This window comes from Odontesthes bonariensis, chromosome 13 (assembly GCF_027942865.1).
Source record: "Odontesthes bonariensis isolate fOdoBon6 chromosome 13, fOdoBon6.hap1, whole genome shotgun sequence".
Classification (NCBI taxonomy): Eukaryota; Metazoa; Chordata; class Actinopteri; order Atheriniformes; family Atherinopsidae; genus Odontesthes; species Odontesthes bonariensis.
Window position 1 is genome coordinate 21,846,797 of NC_134518.1, and position 19,368 is coordinate 21,866,164.

Consider the following 19,368-nt stretch of genomic DNA (forward strand, 5'->3'; position numbering starts at 1 on the left):
AAATTCAAGTTATGGTAGTTGAATTACTAGAACCGTGACGTGATCTTATGGCATTAAAGCTTAAAAGACCAGAAAAAGATATCAAATTAGCCATGTGTGACACATTACCCTAAAGAAATAGAAAAAAAATTAAAAAAAGAATGAGCAAAAAGAAAAAGACCAAAACGGGCATAAAATTGTGCAAAGATTGCATTAAGACATAAAAGAACCAATATCTGTGGTTCGTGGTTGACATGCATCTCCTCAAGTCTGGCTGTGCCGTTGTGATGAATGGATGACTTTACACACGCTAGTCCATTTTGATGAAAGGTAAAGAGCTTCTTGACTGCTGTAAAGCATCGCGATTATAACTTATTGAACAGTCCTTTGGCTTTTTCTGGGTGGTCATAATTCACTCGCAAATGTCGGAAATTCCACCAAATGTGCATTCAGACACCCAGCTGTAAATGCATCCTGCATCCTCTTTTTTTCAACCTCGTATTTATTCACCAACCCTCTCTTTGTGAGTCGTGTATTTGATTGACCCGATCATTTGTGTTGAGTCCAACACCACTTTCAGTCTCGTTTTATCTTGGTCCACCACCACGTGCCCCCCACGTGCTCAAACTTCCCTCCACCTACACCACTGACCTCCCTCCACACCACTCCCTTTAAATATTTCAGCGCACAGGATGAGCACCAGAGCCCGTTCGCTGGTTTGACTTCGGGACCCACCAAAGCGCACACGGAGATGAGAGCGACACTTCTGCTCCTGCTGCCGCTCCTCTGCTGCCCCGCCGGAGAGGCGCAGCAGTCCCAGGCTGCTGTCAGGGAGTACCACATAGCAGCTGTGGAGATCGGCTGGGACTACATCCACCTGGACGATGCTGACCGAGCGTCCGACCCGGGGTAAACGTTTCTCTGTGCTATTTAGACAGCAGGCTCTGATCTGCCATCCAGGACTAGGTTGCCAGTTTTGGAAAAATAAAGAGTCACTATATAGGCAGTATAAAATCCCTACTAGTTAAGTTACTTGTAAAGTCTTACCTGAGTTTTCACAGTTTGGATCTATGAACAGGGTGCTGTAAAGTGTTGCTCATACTTAAGTCTTCATTTAATCTTTTTAGATCCAAAGCTATTCCTCAGAAGTACATCAAGGCAGTTTACAGGGAGTATACAGATTCCACTTACACCGTCCCCAAGCCGAGACCAGCCTGGACAGGTAAGTCTCCTCTTCACAAGTTTTTGTCTTATTTAAAGTTTTCCATTGTATTCTCAGTATTTTTTGGTTAAACTAATTAGTTTGCCAATTATATTGGGGGAAATCAGCTAGTTTCTTGACTTATTAACCAAAAATGGCTGATCAGATGGCTGAATTCTTAAGAAAGGTGGTGTTACGTGGTTGTAGGTATTCAAGGCCCGGTGATCGTCGCCCAGGCTGGTGACAGAGTGGTGGTCCACTTTAAGAACTTGGCGTCTCAGCCCTACAGTATCAGCCCCGTGGGGATCACCTACTCCAAGAAGTCTGAAGGTGAGAATCTGAACGCAAGAAACTTCCGTGAACTCTCAAATATGATGCGGTCAGCACAAGCTAAATGTTAGTCAGCGGCATTCTCTTCTTCTTGGTCAAATCCTGAGCAAGAACCTGACTCAGGTTGTTGACTCATGATCCATTTTCAGTTGGAATCTATGTTGCACTGAAGATGATGCAACGGAAAAAGCATGCACAATAACACGCCTTGAACATTAGACCTCCATGCGGTTTTGCTTAAGGTCGAAACTGCTTTTAAATCATGTTAATGTAAATTTAGTCTTTTAACTTCTGTATTTAGTAAAAATAAAACTGTAGTCTTTCTTAAAGGAAAAGTTAAAATTTTATTTACTCTGTGACGGTCGGCTAACTTCACACGGAGTTTGCTACTGCTGGTTTTGTGCAACATGGCAGGATATTTATCAGATTTTGACGACATGGAAGACAACTTTGAGTATGAATAGATGTCTTTAACGGAGTGAATGAGCTGTGCTGCAGCGGTGCGCGCCGATGACGTTATCCCACTAGACGCATGTGTAGAAAGCCCCCATAAGGCCCCCGATAGCCCCCAATAACAACAACACGGGCAGCTCTGAACTAGCAGTGCAATAGTACGCGTTCATTCATTAATTGGTCTTAAAGTATTGGTGAAATAAAGACAGATAATGCCCTATTTAGAGGCTGTATTGTCTCTGCCCTGTTCTCTCCCGTTATATTGATATACGTGGATCTCGAGTGATCTAAATATCTTCCGAAGGACGTCGACTTTCACCAAACTGTTATCGGTGAGTAGATGAACGTATTTTATGCCAGAAATAAGGTCCAGGTTTTAAAAAAAAAAAACGAACTTCTCCTTTAAGTTACTCAAGAAAGAAAGTGGGGAATTTATTTTAGAAATTCACAAGAAAAGAAATACAGAAAAAAAAAATTGCCTCCTTGTTCCTCAGAAATTACTGAGAGTAACGGTTCCCGCTATCTTGAGTGTACAGATATTGTGGAGCCTGTTGGGTGCATAACAGTCAGTCTTCGAAGTTCTTTTGTCCTCAGCTGTGCCCAAGGAGAATATTCCACACATGAGAAGCTTTTGATGGTTAATCCCTTCCATAGAAAGCATTGGCATGTGTTCTAATGCTGCTATAGATCCGCAGCAGTCGCTTCCTGTAAGTGGCTCACGTCTTCCTACCACAAGGCAGATTCCAATAACTGAGCTTATCATAATCTGAAAAGCGGCTCTTGTCGTGTGCAGGAATGAGCCTTCATGAGGCACATCGCTGTGTGTTATTAAGGGGTGAAGAAAAGGTTGATGCCTGTGTGCTCTCATGTGTGTGAGCACATTTCTGATAAAAGTCTTTTTAACTGTACTTTAGATATAAAAGTCTGGATGTCACAGAACTTATCGCAGCTCGACCAAGAGAAAAAACAGAGGTTTTGATGATTAGTTCAGCGGCTCAGTGAGAAACCGACCCCCCCCCCCCTAAATTAATTACACTAAGACTGAATCCAGGCCAAGAGGCAAGAATTAAAGGGGTGTGTTTGACTGCGTGGAGTGTTAATAAAGCAGCTTTATAGCATTTGAAAAGCATCAGCAGAACCAAGCTTCAGCTACAGTTAATACAAAATTCTCCTGCATGACGAGAGCACGTACCGTTCTTTAAGCCTCAGAGGTTATCTGTTAACTTTCATGTTGAGTTCAGAATTATTTTATCAGTTGATAAGATGCTACACGGTTTTTGCACCAGAGCACCTCTCTGAAACGCTAACATTTTATTAGGAAAGACTCTGAGTTCCTCCAACTCCTCTATTTTAGCAGTGCAAAGCAGAACAGAAACATCTGGCTATGCTTAGTTTTATACTCTAAACTCCTGGAACAAGCTTCCAGATGACAAGAGAGGAGCTGAACACATTGATATCTTTACATGTGAAGCAGAAACCCATTTATTCAGTCTGGCTTTTGTTTTGTTTTTAAAAAAAAAAGGTGCTACATTAATAAAGTTTGATCGGTTGGTCGATAGGCATTATCATGAGTTAGCACTTTAATTTAATTTACTAATGATGTTTTCTCTGATGTTACGTGACAACAAGGTTTTTAACTAAGGTATTGTATCGAACAACATGTTTTCCTACAGTTACAGCAGTTTCAAACTACTTTGGTTTCCAAAAGTCACGAGTCATGCTGTGTCTTCTTCCTCCAGGAGCTGGGTATGATGACTCTACAGCGGGTCAGGAGAAGGAGGATGACGCAGTCTCTCCAGGAGGATACTATGAGTACGTGTGGGACATCAGCCCTAAAGACGGTCCCACCACCAGCGACCCCGACTGTCTCACCTACTCGTACTCGTCCCAGGTGGACACAGTCAGAGACATGAACTCAGGACTCATCGGTGCCCTGCTCATCTGTAAATCAAGTCAGTGAGCTGCAGTCGAATTGTTCTTGTAAAACTTTCTTGATGGCTTAAATGTGACGCACAGAAAAACAACTGGACAAACAGGGACAGGCGATTGTCTTATCTTGTAGTTGCATTAGCTGTTTATGCAGGCTTAGAACAGTCTCACCATGTAGTCATTTTCTATAATCTCATTACAGGTTAGAGATGGCTCAAGCCGAATGTATTCCATTAATCAACTTAGGCCATCGATATGAGAAAGAAAGAGGCTTTAAATAACACAGTGTGGTCCCTCCAGGACGTCAAAACAGTCACCTAGTTGTTGCCCATTAGTTTAACAGTTCAACAGTCTGTTTTTCATCCATCATAATGCAACTGTCTGTTTATCACTGCCATCCCTAAAGCCACACCGTTTAATAAAGGCCAAAATTCATCGATGGAACGAAGCAAATTAAGAGGATTATGCTGATGTACTTGATGCTCAGGTAAAAGGTTCACGCATCCATCCTGCATCACGGGCCTTTTGTGTGTGTTCCCTCAGGCGCCTTCAAAGACGACGGCCAGAGGAGACAACAAGCGTTCGTCCTGATCTTTGCAGTTTTTGATGAGACTAAAAGCTGGAATGGAGAAGTGGGAGAGAGGATGATCAGAGACAAGTTCAAGAGGGGCAACGGCAGGAAGGAATACCACACCATCAATGGCTATGTCAACTCTACTTTACCCGGTAAAGAAACAGTCTGCCTCAGAGAGGTTGTTCCATGATGATGTCATGTGTGCTGTAATGTTAAGTGCTGCTAACACTACGCCCTGTGTATCAGCTGCGGCATTGTATCTGGTGTGTACAGGAATTTGGCCCATTTTCCATCTCTCTCTCTGTTTGTTTGTGCGTGTGTAGGTTTGACAGTGTGTCAGGGCCGTAATCCCGTGTTCTGGCATATGATTGGGATGGGCACAGCTCCAGAAATCCACTCCATTCGGTTCCAGGATCACTCTTTACAGGTAAATCAAGGTTTCAGATTAAAGACACTCACGGCAAACTGAATGAGGGATTGGCAGGACGCTGGGGAGCACTGAGTAAATCATCAAAAAAAGTATTCACAAGAGTAGAAAGCAGAACAGTCGCCCCCGGCAACGCCCCTACTGATGTGTTTTTCTGTGATAATTTCTGCCCGACATGTCAAATCAGTTCATCTCTGGATCAACAAAAACAACTAGAAATAATTCTGTGCTTTTCTTTGTTACCACGGTGACAGTTTGTGCACATAATGTTTCTGGTTTGTTGTGTGGGAAGTAGCAAAAAGGATGAGTGCAGCAATCTTTCTGTCAGCGGTCACAAGGACCCTATTCATTTGAAACACTGTTTAAAAGTATTTGTGGTAAAAATGCTACATGGACGCATGGCTGATTAATACATATTGGATATTTTGAAAAAAGTAAATAGATCATTGGCTTTCTAATTAAGTTATATTATTGATATGATAAAGTTGACCGATGCTGAACCTGAGAATTGTTATTGTTTTGTGAAAATCATATGTTCATATACTCTTTTAAAAAGTTAAGATGAGGGGGTGTTTACCTCCGTTAAGAAGTTTTCCCTTAAATTAATTGCTGCCTGAGAGGGTCACATTTAATATGGTTTTAAGCTCTGTAACATACCCAGAGATTTATCTGCAATCATTCATTCATATCACGAATCATAAATGATGAAAACCCCATTTTTTTTAATTGAAGTTTTAAGGTGAAAAAATGCTATTGACTCCATATTCTTAAAACGGTGGGGCAGTGGTCTTTCACAAAGGGATGAACTCCTCATCAGTCCTTAAACACTCAGTGGGGGTGTCCCAATATATAATACACTGATGATGATATCATGATTGATTTCAGCTGATAAAAAAATATTGATGGCAAACATTATATATATAGAAATATTTTTTCTTCTCTGATTTGCAATATGGTTGTGGTTGTGAATGCTTTTGTCCGTGATAATTGTTTCATGAAAACCTGACATCGTGACAGCGTTAACACTCAGAGCTTTCTTTGAAGCTCTTCTTTTGCCCAATCATGTTACCAACCTGTGACCGATCAACACAATAAGTTGTAATATTTTCCAATAAGCATTTCTTTATATTGTTGTTGTTTTTTTCACTGCTCCTCTACCTTTCTGTTCACCCTCTCACTCTCTGTGTGCGTTTTTTGGCTTCAAATTCAAAATGATCTCACATTACATTGTTTCTTTTTATTAGTTCGTTTGATTTTCAATGTCAGCATTTGAAATATCTGAATTTTTTTTTCAAATATGGGGTTTGAATTATTTCAAGATTGTTGTTATATTATCGTTAGAATTATAATTTTCATTCCAACTGTTTTAGAAATGGTTTGTGTAAATAATCTAAGACCAGTGATAGACCGGCAGTATTAAACTCTGTTTGTTACCCTCGTATTCTTTTTTTAAAAGTCACAGCCGAGCGTTTTAGGAAAAGGGTTTTTTCTTTCTAAGTTAAATTAGTCGGACTGAGTTTAGATAATTATGGCACTAATCAAGTGTATACATTTTTTATAGCATTAAATCCAGTAAATTGGTGGGTTTTTTTAGGTGATGACCCATCGTAAAGTCACTGTGGAGGTGACCCCGATGACGTTTGTCACTGCAGAAATGAGACCTACCTCAATAGGCCGCTTCCTCGTTAGCTGTCAGATAAATGCTCACCGCCATGGTAAGAAACACCCAACCACTCTCTCAGCCCCACATAAATTTGTTTCACTTATAACCTTAATTTCATCTTGAGTTGTGCCATAACTACCATCATTCGTGTGTCCTCTGCCTCCCCCAGATGGCATGAATGCATTCGTCACCGTGGAGAAATGTCCTGAACCCGTCCCTGTGCCGAGACCTGACCTGCGCCAGGTCAAGCATGAGGATTACAACCAAGACAGTCAGGGGGGTGGTGATGAAGATTATGATTATATGTTCAACACCATAAATATTCAACCCAAGAAGCCCCAATTCCAAGTCAGATCCAGCGGAGGACAGCAGTCCAATACATGGACACATTTTATTGCCGCTGAAGAGGTCACCTGGGACTATGCTCCTCATCTCAAACCCATGGACAGGTAGAGAAAAGAAGGGAAGAAGTGGAAGAAGAGGGGAAAAAAAGGATGAACTGCTGAACTGATTGTTTAATTTCTCTTTCCTACATCAGCGAGTTGCAGTCCAGATATTTTCCTGCTGCTCCCCATCACTTCGGCTACAAATATAAAAAGGTCGTCTATGTGGAATACACAGACGGATCCTTCAGTCAAAGGAAAAGCCCGGACAGGACACTGCTGGGTCCATTATTGAAAGGAAAAGTCAATGATCAGCTCCAGGTGAGTGATTCAAATGTCTGAGGACTGTGTGACAATTAGCCTCATGGGCCTCAAACAAAAAAAAATGTTTCACAGAAAAATCATGACAGAAGTGAACTTAAGTAAGGTAGCAATTGTTAAAGCTCAGGTTCTATGTGTGGCTTTCCATTGATTACACTTTGGTTTGAATTCCTTCCAGATCACCTTTAAAAACCTGGCCAGTCGCCCTTTTAACATCTACCCAAATGGCCTCACCAAGATCTTTCCATTGCAGAGATCCTCTAATGGTAAGCTTGAGCATGGACATAAACCGGCAGAATAATAAAGCCTCATTTTGCCCCAAAATATCCAGAACTTTTAAGAACTTTTAAGAACAGTGGCACATCGGTGAAAAGGCTGAGGGGTGCTTTAGCTGCGGTCATACAAACTGGCAACATGGCACCTCCCCGCAGGGCTATTTTTCATTGTGTTTTAGAGCAGAACTCAACTAGAACAGAAATTAATTTGTTACTTGGTTCTCCTCCTGTCATTCATTTGTAGGCCTGCTAAACTATCCCAGCTCTCACTGCGATGCACCTGACACGCTGAAACAGGATCGGATGGCTTTATTTCCCTTCATCCATACAGTCAAAATCCAGATTTTGATGTTTTTGCCTTAACTAAAAACTAAGCATAAAATGTTTGCAGGAAAAACACTTGAATTACATGATAATTGTACTCCATACCTAATTTAAATTGTATAGCATAACTGACACTATAGCCTTTGTGCCTTATTTTCTCAGGAAATCCCTTGAATACATATAGCTTTTAAGTAATCGACAAAATGAACAAATGTGCTTGCATGGAAAGAAAAAAAAAGCCTTACTCTAAATGGTTAATCTACAATTGAGTCAGTGCAATAGTAGCAGTGGAAGAGTTATAACTACAACTGACTTATCCCTGTCTTCAGAGACGGACTTTAACAGCTAAATGTTGTCATTGAGTGTTTGTCTTCACTGACCTGAAACAAATCTGCCCAATTCTCTTCCAACAGCCGCGGAGAATGACTTGCGCTCAATGGAAGTCCCCCCCAATGGCACGTTCAGCTACATTTGGAGGCTGACAACAGATGACGGGCCCTTGGAGGGAGACCCCCAGTGTCTGACCCAGCTGTATCAGAGCACCATCTCCCCAGAGAGGGACTTGGCCTCTGGGCTGGTGGGCACCCTGCTCATCTGCAAGTACAACGCCATCGATACCAGAGGACGACTGGTGAGATGTTCATCTGCTCAAGCTTCCGGCTCACTCATACCTTTGTTTGTTTGTTTTCTATATTAAATCTCTTGTTCCGTGCAGTTGGGACCCGATGAGAAGCTGAACCTCATATTTGCTGTTTTTGATGAGAACCAAAGTTGGTACTTCAAGGAGAACATGCAGAAGTCCGGCCAAAGCTCCTTTAACGCCACAGACCCTGAATTCTATGAGACGAATGTCATTTACAGTGAGTTCAATTTCCTAGCGTTTGTGAGTGGACCTGTAACTAATATTGCAAAATGTATGAAGAATCAACATATTAAAAAAGCGCACGCTTTCTTTGAATTTTCCTCCTCCTCCAGGTATAAACGGCATCATGTTCAGCGGACGTCAATTTGTCATGTGTCAGACTGATGTCTCCTTCTGGCATGTGGCCAATGTGGGAACCCAGAGCGACTTCCTCTCTGTCTATTTCACTGGAAACTTGTTTCAGTACCAAGACCTCTACCAGTCCGTTCTCACCCTCTTCCCGATGACCGCCATAACTGTTCCCATGGAGACCGAGCTGATTGGTGAGGTCAAAGATTTACATACACCACAATTTTTTTCAAAGAGAGAGATGTTAAGTGCTGAAGAGGCACAAAAGTGTAACTGTTATATTCAAACTTTAGGAAACCTGTGTTGGTTTAATCAAAGAAATAACAATCAAGGCAAAGAGATCTCCCAGTTTGGGCAGTGATGCATACTTTTTGGAGCATGGAGGCTCCCAGTGGGGCTTTAAGTAGGAACCTCCAGATGTGGATGCTGTATTACATGCTAGATGAGTCATACTAAGTCTAACCTTTCTCTTCTTGTAGGTGAGTGGGAGATCAGTGCTTTTGACAGCAGCCTCAAGAACCGGGGCATGAGTATCCGTTACACGGTTCGTCCCTGCAACAACGGAGACCTTCCGCTAGTTGATCACGATGTGGATGAAGATATCTCCGACTATTTTGATGAAATAGCCCTCCAGCCAAGGGGCCTGAGACCTACAAATGGCACAGTGTTGGTGAGAGTGTGCAAGAAAGCCCTCTCCAGCAACTTTAACGGTCAAAATGTCACTATAGACAAAACGGAAGATTCTGGTGCGGCATGTCAGCTGAGGAGAGTGCCAGTGAAGTCACTCGAAAGGGCAAAGTCTCCCTCAGAGGGAGGAATTCCAGAGGACATCCTGGACAAGATAGAGAGGGATGGGGACTGGACAGCTTCTCAGAATCAGACTGACAGTGGGGAAAACGGAGGTGGCAGACAGAGGAGACAAGCCAGTGGGAACTGGACGAATGGAGACGCACGTTTTGGAATCTTGGAAGATGAAGGAACTACGATAGAGATTGTTGGAGAAGATGTAGAAAACATGACCGACACAGATGCAGAGGTAACGACTGAAGAGAGCAGTGAGCTGCTTGGGGAAACAAATGGTGGAACAATAGAACTTGAAAACGGCAAAGACATCTCTCTGAGCGGCAAAGCACCAATGAGCAATGAAGACTCAACTGCAGACTTAAGCTCCTCAGAGGACATAGATCAACACTTAGAATTACAAACTCACACGGATTCCGAACCCGAAAGGCTTACAGACGATCTGCTGGATATGGAATACAACAACACAGCACAGCTTGATCTGTCCCTTGAGTATGATGACTACAGTTATGAGGTACTGTTGTCTGTCTGTGAGTCTCATTAAGTAGAATTTCAAATGCTACAAAAACTGACCCCCCCCCCCCCCCCCCCCTTCACCAGAATAAATCTTAAATTTTATGTGCAGGTCAACGGCACATCAGATTTATTTGATTCAGATTACATGAACCCACGTTCTGGAGAAGTCAAACCTCGTGTCTACTACATTGCTGCAGAGGAGATCACCTGGAACTATGGTATCAGAACACCACATCAGCTCATCAAACCCAGGTAGAAACAAGACTTCATACAAGTTTCCATGCAGGAATATAAAGCCATTGTTTCCACATTCTGAGAAATGTATCTCCTGTCTTGCCTTATTACCATTTAAGATTAAATGGAAAGCCTCTTTATAAAGCAACAACACTTAGTGTAGAGATTGGAAAGTGGACAGAAGCAGCTGTCCTGGCTGCACACTAAGTTAGAAAAACTCACTAATCCACTATGAATGGATTACAGAACAACAGGCCTTCAGGGTCGGGTCTGTGCAATCGCTGTTTGAAACAAAACAACCACAAACCGCGCTGAACAGATCTGTGGGTGTTGTTTGTCTCCAGCTTTGCATCTCACACGTCTTTTGTATCACTTTGTGGCCATTCTGCATGTCGTTTTGGGCCCATTTGGTCACTTTGTGTCCCTACCCATCCATTTTGTATACTCACAACATCCTGTTAAGCATCACAGGGGAACTGAAGACCACACAACTATTATCAGTTTATATATTAAGTACACCCTGGAATGGTTTCCAGTTCATTACGGTACTAATTCACACACAAATAAGACAAAAACCATGCACGCCCACAATATCTACTCATAGGTGCTATATACAACCCCACAGATTTATAGCTTATGGGCCCTTTAACCTGTGCCTGGCAGACCCCATTCAGAAATCCATCTATGCTAGCAGAAACTTTTAATTTCAACAATTTTTTTTTTTTTGTGCCATTTGATAAATCTGTATGCCGAAAGAAATATAAACATCTAAATGTGTGGTTTAATATAAATATAAATGCGTCCTCGCCTTTACTGTCACCCTAAATACGCAGTTGTTATGTTACGCTGTTAAATTGTTTCATGTGATGCATTCTGCGCTAACGGAGGTGTTGACTCTTGCTCTCTTCAGTGAGATGCGCCGGGGCATAAGGAAGTTCTTGCCTGAGTATAAGAAGGTGGTGTTTCGAGCTTACACCTACAAAGACTTCCAGCATCCTGTAGGCAGAGGAGAGCTTCAGGAACACTTGGGGATTATGGGACCTTTCATCAGAACTGAGATTAATGACCTCCTCACTGTAAGTGTTTCTGTACCGACAGTTTCCTGTAGGTTCACTTACCCTGGATGTTTCTAAAATGTGGAAACAAATGTGGCCATTTCGTTATCAAAACTGTCGCGGTTTGTTAAGCTCGGCTTCTCGTTTATTGTCTCAACTCAGGTGATCTTTAAGAACAATGCAAAGAGACCTTATTCGTTTCACCTCCATGGAGTCTACGACCGAAGCCAGGGGGCCGGCACTGCACAAACCAGTTCTTTCTCTGCTCCGGCCGGGGTTCCCGGAGAGCCTGTACCTCCTGGAGAAGCCCGGACGTATAACTGGAGAATAAGCAAGAAACAGGGACCCACTGACCCTGAATTTGACTGCAAGACCGGAGCTTACTACTCCACTGTGGACAAGGTCTGCAGCAGTCTAACACAGACACAAAGCATTTATATTCCTCTCTCTGTATTGAAACCTTGTCTGTATTCAAATGACATGGAGAAAATGCATGTTTCTTTCCAATAATCTAGGAGAAGGACCTTCACTCGGGTCTGATCGGACCGCTGGTGATCTGTAAGACTGGTAAACTGCAGACTCGGCAGAACAAGCAGCCAGACATCCAGGAGTTCTCCCTGCTCTTCCACACGTTCGATGAAACTAAGAGCTGGTACCTGGAGGAGAACCTGCAGCGCTACTGTGCGCCACCCTGTCAGGCCAACACTAAGGATCCCTGGTACCACACCAGCAATAAGTTTGCAGGTGGCTGATTGCTCATGTCATGGTTTCTGCTAATCTCTTTATGCCACAATTGATTTCTCAGAAGTTAATACCAGTGTTTCTTTTTTTTTTTACCTCAGCAATTAATGGGTATGTGGCGGAGACCCTGCCTGGTTTGGTGGTTGCCCAGCACCAGCCAGTGAGGTGGCACCTTCTGAACGTGGGAAGCGACAGAGAGTATCACGCCGTGCACTTCCATGGTTTGCCTTTCACTGTTCACACTAAACAGGAGCACCGTATGGGCGTCTTCAACCTCTTTCCTGGTAAATACACCCACACAAATTTGCTTTTAGACATTTGAATACATGAAAACTTTCTGCATAAACATAAACGGGCTCACACAGCAGATACTCACAGACCAACTACAGTCCACATGGTTGCTATTAGACAGTGTGTTTCCACTTCAAATGATTGAGTTTTATTGTGGCCTGTTTATTTTTTTTCTCACAGAACTGACTTTTACTTTTGATATCAACCAAATGCTCTCATGGTGAATTTCTCTATTGAAAAAAGTGACGTTAAAAACGCTAAAGTAGAGCTTTAAAAAAAAGGCCTTATAGCTGTGCAGTGCATCACATGCTGTCTCATGAATTACATTGAGCTTGTCACCCACTTTTTCCTCAAGGTGTCTATGGGACAGTGGAGATGAAACCCCCGACAGTCGGCACATGGCTGGTGGAGTGCACGATAGGGGACTACCAACTGGCTGGCATGAGGGCTAAGCTTTTGGTCTATAATCCACGTAGGTGCACATGTCCCATATGTGATACTGTTTAGAATCCAGTTAGAACTATAATGTCATAGATAATCTGAGCCATAAGTTTGTGATTGATGTTTGTGGTTCTTGGGACTTAGGGCTCATGCTTTCCCCACATGTATCCTAAAAAGAAACGATATCAACTTAAAATGGCATTTTCTGAGTCTTTGTGGTTCTTCTCTATCTCTTTGTTGTTTCTCTTTGCTGTCATTTTGAAATAAATTGAATGCGACTTTATTAAGCCTTGGAGGGAAATTGTGTTATTGCTATTTAAAGTATTGAAAAAAAATATATATTCAGGTGATTTAAAAAATAGATCCAAATCGAACAACTGATGGAAAGGTAAAGTGTTGCAGAGAGAGAAAAGTGCTGGTAAATGTATCGGCTCTGTAAAAGCATGTCATACACAACGGTATACATTTACGTCATCTCTTTAAGAACATGTTGCGTCTAACAGCGATGCCTTTGTATTTCATAAATGTGATTATATCCCTGTTTGAATTCAGTTAGAATCTTCTTTTTTCTTTTCTTTTCTTGGTTCCCTTTTGTTTCTGCCCATTGTTTCTCTGAGCTCTTTTGGTGTGTCTTGCCTTTGCTTGCTTCATTGTGCATCCATTGTTCTCCTTTGTGTGCATTTTTAGTTCATTTGCAGCTCTTTGTAGTCAGTAGATGTCTGGTATGAGTAATTTTGTGTGTCTTTAGTGTTGTTGTTTTTTTTGGAACTGTGGTTGTTTTATTGGCTAGTCTGCAAGACATATATGGGCTTGTGACTCTTTTGGCCTCTTAGTTAATGCTCAGTTGGCCTGTTCAGGAATTTATCCATGGCCCAAGAAATGCTTTGCCTGTTTTCAGCCTGATCTTGAGAATTTGAACGCATCCGCAACTAAATGGGTTTACACAAATTTGATACAAAAGCCACTGTCCTCAGAGGGTGAATTAGTTTAAACATGTCTTCATCCCACCTAACATTGATAAGTTGGTAGAGTACTTTTGTAGGCTGCTGCTGTTACATAAGGACTGCTACAAGCAGAATAGGCTACACAAAACATTTAGAGATGTTCTTTGTCACCAAAAGGTTTTAATTATGTGAGGCTTTTCCGACTGTGTGAAAACCGTAACGTATTACATTACAGTGTAGTAAAAAAAAAAAAAAAGACTTGACGTATAAGATCATATGCTATTCACAGTAATATAGTGTCTAGATGTAGTAATCGTAAATAAGAAATGGATTTTAGTGGTTGATTGTGTAAACCTGCAAATCTGACATGCTTTACTGAGCTTATGTTTTGATGTACTGACATGCAGGGTGTGCTTTCCCCTTGGGAATGAAGTCGGAAAGGATTGAAGATTCCCAAATCACTTCTTCAGATCACATAGGTAAGAGCTGGTTTTGTGTTTTTGTTAGAAATGGAGGCAAACACGCCAAAAAGACACCTAATACCTGCCAGGATTAGGGACGAGGAAGGTTTTATCGCACATTCTCGATCCATTTCAAATTAAATACCTTGTGTTTATGAAAGGATTATGACCATGTTTCCATCTCTGTGTCCAGATAACTGGGAGCCAAGGTTAGCGAGGCTGGAGCAGTCCGGTTATATCAATGCCTGGATGGGCAGAAGCAGCAATTCATGGTTACAGGTTAGAGACACAGATTTCTGAGCTTATGCGCTGTCTACGTTATAGTGTGTCACTTTCCAAACACTGGTGTAAAAATCCAATTTTTATCAGTATTCTCTCCAAAGCATTCAAAAGTGAGCTTAACGTCACGTGTGTCTCCAGGTTGATCTTCAGAAGCCCACCCTGCTGCATGGTGTGCAGACGCAGGGAGTGAGGTCCAAGCTGAGGGACCACTACATCACACTCTTCACTGTCTCCTACAGCCTGGACCAACAAACTTGGACCACTTACAAAGGAAAAAGCCTCAGGAACAACAAGGTATGTCCATATATCTGTGCACATATGCAGCAGGTTAGCATTGGGTAGCTAAGTTGAGATTGGTTCTGAAGCTCGGCTGAACCAAGAACACAAGCTGTCAGCATTTCCAGTCAAACCCGGTGCAATGCAACACAAATCAGTTCAGTAACATGGTTTGTTGTACTAAACTGCAGCATAATAACCAGCCTGAGCCCGTAAATCCGAGCTATAGTGTTTGTGTGGCCTCTGTTTTAGGTATTTCATGGTAACCTGGACAGCTCCAGGGTGAAAGACAACAGTTTCTCTCCACCATTAGTGGCCCGCTACATCAGGATTCAGCCACTCGGCTATGTGCAAAAGCCCGCTCTCCGACTGGAGCTACTGGGCTGCGATCTCAACAGTAAGTTATCGCACTAGCTGCAGAATTGCTTTTCAGCACGTCAAAGTGCCAAAAATGACTCCACTCATATGTTTCTGTCTGCCCAGGCTGCTCCCTGCCCCTCGTAGTCCAACTGAGGCTTCCTGACAGCAGCTTTGACGCCTCCTCATTTTATTCACGCCTGCTGCGAAGCTGGAAACCCCACCTCGCCCGCCTTCACCAGAGCGGAAGCACCAACGCCTGGAGGCCAAAGGTGAGCTCGCATTCAGTCATGCATACACAGAAAAGATATTCTACGTGCAGTCGAAAATTTATCTCACTAACGAGGACAGTTTGCCCTCCAGTCGACTCACCTTGAGCTGCTTCTTATCATTCAGAGTAAAGATTCTGGCTAGATTGTTGATCTAGTGAGTAAACATTAGCAAAACTTTTGACAACTAGTGTTGATTTGATGAGTGTTGTCGGGTATGATTATGGTCTCTCAGTAGTAGAAGTGGGAATATGGAAAAATAGATTGAGTTGCATTGGGTTGCACACATTTAAATCATTAAAGTTATTGATGAAGAAGAGAATGATAGAAAGAGAAGCAGCCTCGGCTGCTTGGCTGATCTCTGACATAGATGGTCAATAACAACAGATTTGACTGAATTTGACGATGTGCAATATTATGCCTGCATCAGATTACCAAAACTTTCCAGCATGACTACGCCCTACGTCCATAGTGAGTAGGAAAAATGACGAGAAATGAACAACTGGAGGACAGTGGAATCTAGATTCTCATCTGGTGGCCAGTTTGTTCACAGTTGTAAACAGTGAATTTAGGTTGAATATTGTTGGAATGACTCATCAAAACCAGTGATGCAAATAATAAGGAGAATTAACCTTTGTCTCTTCTGTTATCATGCTTGGCTGTGGTTTCTCCTTTCCTCCTCTTCAGCTTATCAATTTCACACTTTGCAGCACTGAACTGTTGAGGTGTGAATTGTCCTTCTGGCAAACTGTTGACCTCCTATTAAAGGTTACACACAATGCTCATGAACCATGAACAAAGGTCACACACATTTTACTTATATATGATGAGATCTCCAATTCTGTTTCTGGGATGTGCTGGAGCTACTCGCCCAGTTTGGAGGCCATGGCTCCACGTGCTCCGATTGCCACTGGCATCACTCCCCACGTCTTTTTAATGTCCTCTTTCAGGCCTTGTTTTTGTTTTGTTTTTAGCTTCTCATCTTCCCTCTTCTTCATGTTTGCGTCGCTTTGGATTGCTAAATCCAATCTTCGACTGTTGGTTAGTTTATCAGTCTCGGTATGGGAGTCCCACAGGATCTTCTGTCGTTCTCAATTACCTTTAGAGGTTCCATTCTTGGAACTGGTGTTCCTGTATGCTATTCTTGCTGCCCTGCATCTTACACCTGCAGCTATGAGCTGGACTGTCTCTCAGGCCTCTTTGCACAGCCTTCACCTGGGTTCTTGGCCGGTGAGTCCCACTCCGGCTTCTGTTGTTCTTGTGTTGCCATGATAAGCGCCTCCGTGCTGTATTTCAGACCAGTCTGAGGGGACTTCTCGATATCTGCCACTGGGGCCATCTTCCTGATGTATTCCTGTGAATCTTTGCTGTTTCAGCCCGGGCAGTGGCTCGGACACTCTCTAGCCCCAGATGTTTTATCATTGTTCCCGACATATTAATATTTATCACAGACAAGAATACTTCTATCAAATCATTCCAGGATAGAGAGTATTGGTATTAGGGATGCAGCTTTCAGGTTAGCTTTTAAACTTTAGAGCAGAAAAAGTGGGGTTTTGGTTCTTTCTTCATTTTTGCTGGCCTGTTTTTTTACCGCGGCCTACTTTTCCCCTTTCTGCATTGGTTAAAACAAAAGTAAAAAAAAGTATTCCATGAATGAGGAATACAGGAAGTGACATAATACCCATAAAAAAGCATGACTGCATCATGGCAGAGGAGAGCAGTGGAAAAAAAGATGCACTGCCAAACACATTTTTCTAGTTTCTTTAAGTGATGTTGGGGTGGTGTTCTCTCATCCGTCTCCACAGCTGTTCCTTTTTGTGTTTCATATTGGATTAAAGTTACAGACTCACGCTATCATTCTTATTCACAACTTGTAGTATAAACTACAGGATATAGTGTTGTGCTTTATGTACTTCTCGAATGTTTACATCTTTATAGTCCATACAACAGACCTCGGACCTGAAGAGGCTTTTAACTATGTGAATGTTCTGATGAAGTGCTGTTTCGAGTAAAGGTTGATGTGTATTCATGGTGATATCTCAAAATGTTTCCCGTCTCCTCTTCCCCTCAGAACAACAACCCCCACGAGTGGCTGCAGGTAGACTTGGGGAAAGTCAAACGCATCACGGGTGTCGTCACCCAAGGAGCACGATCAATGCTGACCCAGATGATGGTGACGGAGTTCTCGGTCACCTTCAGTCCGGACGGACGTTCCTGGAGCAGTGTGTTGGAGGAGAGCTCCCAGAGAGAAAAGGTACACAGAAAAGGGCACAAGTGATTTTCCATTCAAATCAGACCTTTGTCATGGTTTCATTTGTATCTTCAGCATATCGTGAAATGCAATCATCCATCTCACAGTTTCCAGTATCAATAAATGACTCGGCCTGAAAGGCTGTTTTTATGTTTTACTGACACACAGGGTACTGGACCATTGTACAAATCTTGGAAACCCTGATCTGCTCCTGTAGAAGTCCTCCATACAGGGCTTTATTGAATGTATCTGTAGATTAACGTTTTTTCCCCTTTCCATTCTAAGATCTTCACAGGAAACAACGATCCAGACGAGGAAGCTATTGCCCTTTTCGACCCTCCTGTCTTCGGCCGCTTCATTCGCATCCACCCGCGGGGTTGGATCAATGACATCGCCCTCCGCCTGGAAGTGCTGGGCTGTGACACACAGCCAGGGGTCTGACGCCACCCGGACAAACATGCCAGCAGCACGCAGCAGCATTTTACTAGTTTTTTTTTCTGGAGCTTGACTGGAAATGAAAATGATGAATCATCAGCAGAGCACTTAAGTTATATATAAACTGGCTGAAGCTATTTCCTCTGTAGCCACAACTTTGTTTACATCTGAATGACTTTAATTTTTTTTTTTTTACCAGTGTGATATTTGATTGCTTCGTCTCTGTGTCTAAAGTTGCAGCTGAGAAATCATTTTTATCTGATGAAGGTATAGTTATGTTTGAAGTCATGTTGAAATGAATGTAATATGTTGGTAAACAATATTTAACTTTGCAGCACGCAGCTGTGCTGAGAATGTAAGTGTGTGTAAATATTTTAGACCCAAATGGATGTATACTGTTTGACTAGTTGTATATCATTGGAAAAGTTTGTATTTTTGTGCTTCATTTGAGACCTTATAAACTGAGAATTGAACTGAGTCTGAGAGGAATTTATTCTGTGAAGCCCTCCAACTTCAGTGCACACAAACGCAAAGGCACAAACCAGCCACGCTCCCTCCATTTTGTTCCTTCTTCTTTCCAGAACATTTTCCATTTCCTTTTGTTTCATTCCATGCGCCTTCAGGCCAGAACTTTCCTGAACTTATCCTCCTCTAGCAGGCCCTCCTGGCAGAAACAATGAATAGCTCAGCTCCAGCATTGTTCTGTTAAAAGTGGAACTATGCAGTTGCGTTAAACAGAGGAAGAACTAGTTGGTTCACAGACGAAAAAAGGCCGGGTCGGAATGCGAGGGGAAATGGTAAGATCAACAAGGTGCCTCTATCAAAAAAAGTATGCTTTGGTTTTGAGTGTTGATGGCCGTTCATTTGTATTGCAGGTCCACACAAACTTTATCACCTCGTTATCAGTCAGGAAGTTTCCAGCAGGGAGGCGGAGGAAGTGCGTGCGCGTGTTTTGTTTGGAAGACAGAGTGATGCTGGACAGGACATGCATTGGCAGAGATGTGGCAGTAGCACATTGTGCCTGGCTGTCACACTTAATCTCTCCAGAAACAACAACATACCGTCTGTAATCTCAAAAAACAGACAGAGAACCTGTCTCGATCTTCTGCTAAGCGATGGTATAGACTAAGGGAATGTGGATGAACAGGAGAGCAGAGGCTGTGG

The 19,368-nt window shown here is 42.5% G+C and overlaps 1 protein-coding gene across 1 annotated transcript; it reads left to right on the forward strand.

Annotated features, from left to right (window-relative positions):
* The first annotated feature begins 691 nt into the window (after window positions 1-691).
* On the forward strand, window positions 692-18,681 carry f8 (coagulation factor VIII, procoagulant component). The gene is made up of 27 exons (XM_075481541.1): window positions 692-888; window positions 1,107-1,201; window positions 1,388-1,510; window positions 3,703-3,915; window positions 4,436-4,618; window positions 4,790-4,893; window positions 6,488-6,608; window positions 6,726-7,005; window positions 7,095-7,260; window positions 7,439-7,526; window positions 8,273-8,490; window positions 8,575-8,719; window positions 8,835-9,044; window positions 9,330-10,165; window positions 10,277-10,419; window positions 11,312-11,477; window positions 11,619-11,858; window positions 11,972-12,200; window positions 12,299-12,481; window positions 12,844-12,960; window positions 14,281-14,352; window positions 14,528-14,613; window positions 14,755-14,910; window positions 15,145-15,289; window positions 15,376-15,521; window positions 17,590-17,772; window positions 18,055-18,681. The coding sequence occupies exons 1-27, from the start codon at window positions 731-733 to the stop codon at window positions 18,208-18,210; spliced, it is 4,962 nt and encodes a 1,653-aa protein (XP_075337656.1). The 5' UTR covers window positions 692-730; the 3' UTR covers window positions 18,211-18,681.
* Window positions 18,682-19,368: the final 687 nt, after the last annotated feature.

What these genes read in the sequence shown, in the direction of transcription:
- f8 (XM_075481541.1), top strand. Translation starts at nt 731, where the DNA reads ATGAGAGCGACACTTCTGCTCCTGCTGCCGCTCCTCTGCTGCCCCGCC. An exon ending in CTACTCCAAGAAGTCTGAAG is followed by an intron (nt 1,511 to 3,702) that starts GTGAGAATCTGA and finishes TTCTTCCTCCAG; the next exon opens with GAGCTGGGTATGATGACTCT. An exon ending in CGTCTTCAACCTCTTTCCTG is followed by an intron (nt 12,482 to 12,843) that starts GTAAATACACCC and finishes TTTTTCCTCAAG; the next exon opens with GTGTCTATGGGACAGTGGAG.